At 55.6% G+C, this 8,351-nt stretch overlaps 1 protein-coding gene across 8 annotated transcripts in view; it reads left to right on the top strand.

Moving 5' to 3' along the window:
* Positions 1-319: 319 nt before the first annotated feature.
* Vstm2b (V-set and transmembrane domain containing 2B) overlaps positions 320-8,351 on the top strand; it is a 32,395-nt gene continuing 24,363 nt past the window's right edge. The window contains exons 1-5 of one of the 8 annotated variants that reach the window (XM_060366743.1): positions 320-584; positions 964-1,579; positions 2,108-2,292; positions 3,370-3,399; positions 4,548-4,989. In XM_060366743.1, coding sequence (XP_060222726.1) covers positions 1,498-1,579; positions 2,108-2,292; positions 3,370-3,399; positions 4,548-4,989 — 739 coding nt within the window. In that variant the 5' untranslated portion in view covers positions 320-584; positions 964-1,497. Of the gene's footprint in view, positions 585-806; positions 1,580-2,107; positions 2,293-3,369; positions 3,400-4,484; positions 4,990-8,351 lie in introns of those variants that run through there. The other 7 variants (XM_060366739.1, XM_021657188.2, XM_060366741.1 and 4 more) reach the window with 7 other exon arrangements.

The following is an 8,351-nucleotide window of genomic DNA, read 5'->3' as shown; positions in this document are numbered from 1 at the left end:
GAACTACTTCATCCACCCACATCCCCCTTAGGAAGGCAGACTGCACTCTCTAGGTGGCTGAAGAGATAGACCATTCTAGGTGAAGGCCAAGGAAGGTTCAGGGACACAGAAGATGCAAGAGTGGGGGATGGGTTCTGGAAGGAGTCTGTGTACTTCACCTCTCTTTCCACCTTGGGGAACCCCTTTGCAATGGGTGCAGAGGGGAAAATGGCCAGGAAGAGCTTGCTTGCAAGGACACAGGGACTGGCTCTCCCTGGGCAGGAAGACCTCCCCCACCCAGAAACCTCTGTAGCCCTGAGTCGTGCCGGCGCTCCCCATTCCACCCCACCCGCACCGCCTCTGCCGTCACTCACGGCCACTGCCTGCTGGCTCTCTGGTGCGCTCCGCGCCACAGGCACCTGCTCGCCCAGCGCAGGGCGCTCAGTTCTTGCTCGCACACTGCGGACTCCTCGTCTTCCCTGTCACCTGGCCTAGCTTCTGGCCAGACACAGCACTCCACCTTTCTCGCAGTCCCCTGGCGCTCACCCACCCGCCATGGCCCAGGTCTGGGCCAAAGAGTGGTGTGGCTCGTAGTCCAAACCAGGGTAAGGAGTTGAGGCCCTGGGGGCTGCGGAGAGGATGGGGGACACGCGGAAAGCAGGGTGGAGCAGCTGGACACTGGGAAGAAACCAGGAGTTTGGGTGGGAGGACCCCCTAAGCAAAGCAGACGCGGGGTGGGGCTGCGCTGCAGCCAGAGAGACTGTGGCCGCTCCGAGTGACCCCGCGGAGGAAGGGGGGGGGCGATGGGGTGGAGGCGGGGTGGACTCAGAGAGGAGGGCCGGGTGGTGCCGTGGAGGAGGCTGCTGGTCGCCCAGCCACTGACCGCCCCTCCCTTCCTCTTCCCTCCCCCTCTCCCCGCCTCTCTGGCTGCGGGTCGGCCACGCTGGACCGGCTCTCCCCGCGCTGCGCTGGGTCGGACGCTAGGTCTGCGCGCCGCGGCTGAGCGCCCACTCGCCTGGAGGAAAAAGCCGCGGAGAAACCGGCGGGGGCGGCGGCGGCGACGACGGGAGAGCTCGGCTGGAGTCGGAGGAGGTGGCAGTCGGGAGCCTAGCCAGTAGACCTGGAGGCAGACTCTGGTGGCTCTCGGGCGCTCACTCCGTTATCCAAAGATGGGTCCTGGCACAGCCCGGCCGTTGCCCGGCCCGCCGGCCAGAGACTGAACTGCAGACCCTCAGCCTCCCGTGGACCACTGGACTGAAGGAGGTCCTCCTGGCGGGACCTCGCCTCCTGCGCCCCTCGCGTAGCGCCGCCCGCCGGAGCCGCGCCGGGCCAGCCCGCAGGGAAGCCCGGCTGATTGGCGGCCGCCGGCGGCCAGGGGAGGGGGCGCCGTGCGGGACCATGGCAGGCTCCGAGGCGTCCTAGCCGGAGCTCCAGCCGGAGCCGAGCCCACGCTGCCGCCGCCGCCGCTGCCTCTCCGCGCCGAGCCACCCCGCCGCCGCCGCCGCAACCCTGCGGGAGATGGAACAGCGGAACCGGCTCGGAGCCCTCGGATACCTGCCGCCTCTGCTGCTGCACGGCCTGCTGCTCTTCGTCGCCGACGGTGAGCGCGGGAAGTTCGCGGCCGCGGTGGGCTCTGGGGACCCTTTGCTAAGGCCACGGAAGTCTGCTAGCTTGGCCACCGCGTTGGAGGAAAGGGAGCGGCGGGCTTCGAGGTCTCCAGCGAGCGGTCTTGGGTGTGCAGCCCAGGCTGGGAGTGGGTAGGAGCAGGAGGGCAGATGAGGGTCGCCGCGGCTTTGGCGTCCGCTCAGGGAGTCCTGCTAGGCATAGGAGGCCTGCAGCCAGCGGGAGTTGGCGCGCCCCTACCCGGCTCCGGGGCTGCGGCCCTCCCTTCCCTGCACCCTGCATGGCCCAGAGGGAAGCAGCCTGCAGCAAGTGGCGGGTCCCCGCTGCCGCCTTCGCAGCTGCTCCCTGAACTTTGCTGGAGCCTCCCGCCCTAAGCCGCGGAGTAGCTGGGGGCAGGAGTTGGGGGAGCCCAAGCCCGGAGAGCAGGGGACCCACCGCCTCAGCCTCGGGTTGCCCCAAGCCCCTCCGCCTTTCAGCTGGTCACGCCTCTCTCTCCCGCCCCCAGCCACATTCACCGAAGTCCCTAAAGATGTAACCGTGCGGGAGGGAGACGACATCGAAATGCCCTGCGCTTTCCGGGCCAGCGGAGCCACCTCGTACTCGCTGGAGATTCAGTGGTGGTACCTCAAGGAGCCTCCCCGGGAACTGCTACACGAGCTGGCGCTCAGCGTGCCGGGCGCCCGGACCAAGGTAATCCGCTGCCCACGGGGCAACCCTGCTTACCCTGCTTCCTCCAGGGGAAGTGAGGGTTACCCCCACAGGGCGCCGCCCTGTCCCTCAGCGATCTCCCATCCTCTGCGTCTCCATAGCGCTGTCAAAGTGAGCGGCTGTCCCCAGGTGCTGTCAGTTTTTTACACTGTTCCCCTCTCTGCAACCTCAGGGAACTCCCTTCACGCCCAGCCCTTGAAAACCCACACCTGGTCCAATCCGCCTGCTTCTGCTGGCTGGCCTTAGGACTATACTCTGATGGGTGCTGGCTTACGAAAGACAATCACTTGGTTCTACCGGACTCTCCTCTGCCACCCTGGGGTTCCAGGGCTCAAGGCCAAGGAGTTCAGCTCCTTCAGATTGCATTTCCGCGTTAGAGAACTGGCTGTCAGTGCGGAGTAGCCAGCAGGTCACCTCCAGCTTCCACAGTGTCTGAAGGGCTGCCCCACCCTCGGTGGCTGGAAAACCTTGCAATCTGCCCCACAACCCACACTAGCGCGCACACTCACCTACCTACACCCAGAGCTCCTGTTCTCATCTTCCTCTGGCACATATCCACACACACCGGCTCATCAGGGCCTCCGTGGTGGACCCTCCATCCAGTTTTTCACAGTTCCAAATTGAGTGGCGAATTTAGAGGAAGTGTCTAGGAGCTGAGGCTCCCTCTGCACCCTTATGACGGTCCAGCACCCCGACTCTCCCAAGCAGACAGGTGTAGCCACTCCTCCTTAGCTGACCAGTTTTAGCCCTTAACCTGCTTCTCTCTCTCTCTTGGCACACTGCGGGAAACCTAACGTATTTGGTGCCCTCCACAATGCCACACCCCAGGCGCTTCAGCCCCCAGCCCAGCTGCGGAAAGTCCTCTTGTCAAAGACAGGTCAGAGTTCACCACGCACAAAAATGCCACGGCTTAATCTCTCTCTCTGTGTCTCTCTTTCCCTCCCTCCTTCCTTCCCTCCCTTCGTCCCTTCTTCCTTCCTTCCTTCCTTCCTTCCTTCCTTCCTTCCTTCCTTCCTTCCCCCTCTCTCTCCCTCCCTTTTCTCCCTCTCTGCATTTTAGGTAACAAATAAGGATGCAACTAAAATCAGTGTAAGTGTGGAGCTTGGGCTGCGGGAGACCCCTTCTGGCCGCTTTGCGCTCCCTCCCCTTTAGAAAGCCTCTGGGTGCGGAGCCCGACTAACACAGGGTTGCTTTGCATATCTGGGTGCCATCTGTCGCCAGCAGAGGGATTAGGTTGTCTTTTGTGTAAATCAAGGGTCCAAATCTGAGTCCCACAGCCCTGCTGGGTACTCACCAGTAAAACTCTCCTTCCTCTGCACCGTGCTCTCAGGATCCCAGAGCACACCTGCCCTCCCCATCCTCTGTTCTCATTTCTACAGAGGTTCTAGCTCAAGCTGAGTGGCACCCACCCCTTTTTGCCCCATTCTGCACACTTACCAGGGGTGCCAGGAGCACCCTCTACTCAGCCATCTCCTCCTCCTCCTCTAATGATATTGTTGTAGGTTCCTGGGGAGGGGTATCTTTTTCGATCAAGGGGTATGGGGTGTGTAAAGTTGGAGCATGGAAATAGCTGGGCCTGGAAACAACTGAAGCCTCTTCTTCCGGTCCTGTTCTGAGGTGAGGGCTTGTGTTTTTGGAGTGTTAAGATTTCCACCCCGTCCTCGAGAAAGAGGGCTTTGTCAAGGATATTAAGTGGTGGGTCCTAAACAAGGCAAGGGCTAGCTGTAAATAGCAGGGCAGGACAGGTGCAGTTTTGCATGCTACAGGCAAGAAGGGCACACTCCAGCTGCTCTGGGGTCTAAGTAAAAGTGAGTGTAATTTCGGGTACATATAGAATGTCCCAGAACAGTTAGCTTGGGTAGTAAGGTGCAGGCAGGATGCGGCTGGCTAGAGTCACAGAAACCCCAGCCTGAAATTGCTTACAGTCTGTGCAAGTTGAGAAGGGCAAATGTGGGAAACCGGAAAGCAAGAGTTAGATGGCTGATGCACACGGCAACATGGTGTCCATACAGAACTGAGAGCCACGTGCCACCAGCGAGATGTATTGGGGTGTTAGCAAGTTTGGACTGCTATAGAAAGTTGACACAGTGATGGGGGAGCCCAGACACCCCCCCCCCGTCACTAAAGCAGGTGTGGAGCCCGCTGGTCAGGCCTCTAACACAGCTGTATTGCAGACCGTGCGTGTCCAGGGCAATGACATCTCACACCGGCTTCGGCTGTCCGCCGTACGATTACAGGACGAAGGCGTGTATGAGTGTCGAGTTTCGGACTACAGCGACGACGACACCCAAGAACACAAGGCCCAGGCGTTGCTGCGCGTGCTGTCGCGCTTCACGCCGCCCAACATGCAGGCTGCGGAGGCGGTGTCCCACATCCAGAGCAGCGGCCCGCGCCGCCACGGAGCCCCCAGCGCCGTCAGCTCCAACAACGCAGGTGCCGCTGTCCGCACCACCTCCGAACCCAGCCGTGGCGACAAGAACCCACCTCTTGGGAGCCCTCCCGCTGGATCAGGAGTCCCGGAGGCAGCCGCCGCCGCTGCTGCCGCTGCCGCCGCCGCCGCCGCTTCTGCGACCCACACAGCCACCACAACTGTTGCAGCAGCTGCTGCTGCTTCTTCATCAGCGTCGCCGCCGTCGGGCCAGGCTGTCCTTCTGCGCCAGAGGCACGGCTCCGGTAAAGGCAAGCCCCAGAGGGGTTTTACATGCTGGGGAGAGTAATGGGGGTGGGGAGGACAGCCAGGGCATCCGCGGAGGCGCCGGATAGTTTTATTTCAGCTGCAGTTGTGTGCGCCAGGAGGGTCTTTCCAGTTGCGCCGTTCTTGTCTTCTTTGAGCTTTTCCCCAGTTTTGACTCTTAACCAGTTGGAGCATGGAGCATCCTACCAAGTAGATCCTTAACTGCGAGCTGCCCTGTTTGGCACTCAGGCTGGATTGTGAGTCATCCTGTCTCGGATAGCTTTGAATGCTGTACTCCCAGACTCTCAAGTTTGGACAGATATTTCCCAGGTGAGGGACTAGCTCCTCTTGAGAGAGAAAGAAACCAGTGAGAGCAGGCTGTTTGTTGTCTGTCTTTGCTGACTGGTGGCCTTGAACTCTCCTGTAAGGTTCAGGCACTTTGGTTGTCTAGCCTTTGCTAAGTGACTCGTAGGTGTGGCTTTATATCAGCTGTAAATTCTGTATATATATCAGAGATCTAGGTCTTCTTGGTTCCAGAGAGAAAAAGAGTTGGGGATAGAGCCCTGTACCACAAAGTCTGAAGGTACAAGGAGGCTGATACCCATTTTTCTGGGGGTCTGAAGTCCGAGGAGGTAAGGAGCTGAGGTTAGGGATTGTAAGAACAGAAGACAATAAAAATGAAATGCTGCCCTGGTAAGAAGACCCTGGAGGAGTTCGCATAGCAGTAGTGAGGGTTTTAGAATGTCTAGAAAAGCTGAAAATACTGTGCCAAGTTCCTCTAATCCCAAGACGCTCCCCTCTTTAACCCGACTCAGCGTAAGACCAGCTCCAAAGCTCATTCCTAGTGTCTGATTTTAAATGATTCACCCCTTTAGCCTGCTGCAGTGTTGCATGCCTGTAATCCCAGTACTCGAGGAGAAGGCAGAGGCAAGCAGATCTCTGTGAGTTCCAGGCCATTCTGGTCTACAAAGCAAGTCCAAGACAGCCAGGGCTACACAGAGAAACCTTGTCTCAAAAAACAAACCAAAAAGAAAAGACCCACTCCAAAAAAATAAATAAATAAAACCAACCAAAGAAAAAACTACCCCCTGACTGAAACCCTCTCCTCAGCCTTGCGGGATGCATATTTCCCATGAAACACATCTCTACTTCAAAGTCCAGGGGAGTCACAAGGCACCGTGACATGGACACAGTTAGATACAGTGGACACAGTGGGATAGGGCACACTGTCATGCTCCCATCTTGGCTGTTCTCAAAGACCATCCATTGCTGCTAGTTAAGAATGCAGGCTCCTGGACTGTCCTGACTGAATCCAAGATGACAGGCCTCTCACATCAGCATACATCCTATCCTCTTGCTGATCCTTAAGCCTTTGAGCGTTTGGAAGTAGCTGGTCCATTGTGAGCCTCAGTTCAGCCTTGGTTCTCCCCATCGTGTCTCCTCTCTTCTTGGGAAAGTGTGTCTCCCCCTGAGAGTCCTGTGTCTCCTTTCCTTACTTAAGAGACTGTGTTGTATCTCCACACATTATTCTCCCATTCTCTCTCTCACACACACACCCTGTAACAATTGCTTGCTCTGTGCCTCTCTTGTGGGAGCCCGTTCTGTGTCTCCCCTGTGGGAATCTACTATGCATCTCTCTCCTGAGAGATTTAACTGTGTCTCCATCCTCTCTGGTTTGGAAGGTGTTTGACCATCTTAGCTTCAGAGACTTACAAGACTCCCACCAAGCCATGAGAAAGATGCATCAGCTGCAAATGAACCTAACTTGGGACTTTGTATCATCCACATTAATTTAAAATAATGTTAGGTGCTAGGACAAAAAGCCAAAATTTCAGTAGCTCAAAACATTCCATATTTATGGTTTTGTTTGTGTCACATCTTGTCCTAAGGGGGGAAGGGCATAGAGCTGTTCATTCAGAGACCCTGGCTGACAGACTGAATTAGCTCCAGCAAGTGTGTCCAAAAGTCTCTCTGTGAAGCAACATATAACAGTGTATAAAGAAAGAGCAATAGAACTGTCCTTTTGACCCAGTTCTAAACTATAAAGCATGTGTGGTGCACAGTGAATTCACGTATTTCCTATGCGTTTAGAATGGCTCTATCTGCAACATCTCGGAGAAACTGAGGAAGGTTTCTGTAATGCTTCATTTTCTCTGAGAAAAGTCATTTGGCAATGTCAAGGTGGGTTTCTAAGGACCATACTTAGAGGTGGAAGACATCACATCTGCCCTCATCCACTGACTACCATGTGGTCCCATATGGATGCAAGGGTTTGGGGGGGATGTACTGGTTGTCTTGACAACCGCTTTCCAGCTTCATCTCTCTGCAATGGAAAAGGACACACATTTTTGAAGGAATGAACTAACTGTGTCCATGTAGCACACAGTGGGTGTGTTAGGAAAGTGTTTGTTGACTCTTGCTATGATTGGCTTAATTGCTGCGGATTAGTGAAAAGACCCTTCTGCTCTTTCCTCTTGGAAAGTAGAAAAGAAGCATGTGTGTGTGACAGACTGGAGCAGACCTCTGGAATCTTCCCCAGATCAGTGGCAAAACAGATAATCTGAAAGTCCAGATAAGAATTATGTCTTTGCCATCTAGGAATTTGCGTGTTACCTTAAGTGTTTTAGCATCTCTGTAAAATAGGCAGTGTGCTGTCTGACTTTTTAATTGATGTGGCAAGTGGAATTATTTAAGAAACAACTTGGCTCATAGTCTCAGACATTACAATTCAGACACTCCATTGCTTCTGGACCATGGTAAGGGAGACCAACATGGCTGAGCATATACAGAGGGAGCTCAGTGTGGGAAGCTCTGTGCTCATCATTGTCACTGAGGCAGCCTTTGTGGCTCTGGATGAAGAGGAAAAGAGGAGAAAATGAACAAATTGACAGCAGGAGAGAAAGCTATGGGGATCTTTAAGAGATAGATGAGAGGCTTTGGCCCAGGATATACCATATACTAGACATTCCTGAGAGTGAACTTGGCCACACCCATGAAATTGAAATGGGATCAAAGACATGAGTTCATTACTGTTTGATACTCTTCTTCTTTTGGCAAGTGCCTGGGCCCTTGACCTCCAGTCTTTGTGCTATCGTCTGGAATTGGATGAGCAAGTCAAGATACTCCAGGGCATTCTCCCTACAACAGAGAATTCATTCCTGGAGTGGGATGATGCACTACTTCTAAAAGATATAGGGTCCTTGCATCAGAACTCTGACAGCACAGTTATCAGTGCTGTCACAGCAGGTGGCATCTCAAATGCCAACCAGTCACAGGGCCCTACATTAATGCCATGGAGGTCAAGATGGCAGCAGGTTGGAATTTCTGTTTGTCTTTCTTGTGGGGGACAGTAGTGTTCACTCATTCA

Source organism: Meriones unguiculatus, chromosome 14 (genome assembly GCF_030254825.1).
Source record: "Meriones unguiculatus strain TT.TT164.6M chromosome 14, Bangor_MerUng_6.1, whole genome shotgun sequence".
In the NCBI taxonomy this organism is placed as follows: domain Eukaryota; kingdom Metazoa; phylum Chordata; class Mammalia; order Rodentia; family Muridae; genus Meriones; species Meriones unguiculatus.
The sequence above is the reverse complement of the archived record's forward strand: the minus strand, read 5'-3'. Positions and strand labels throughout refer to the sequence as shown.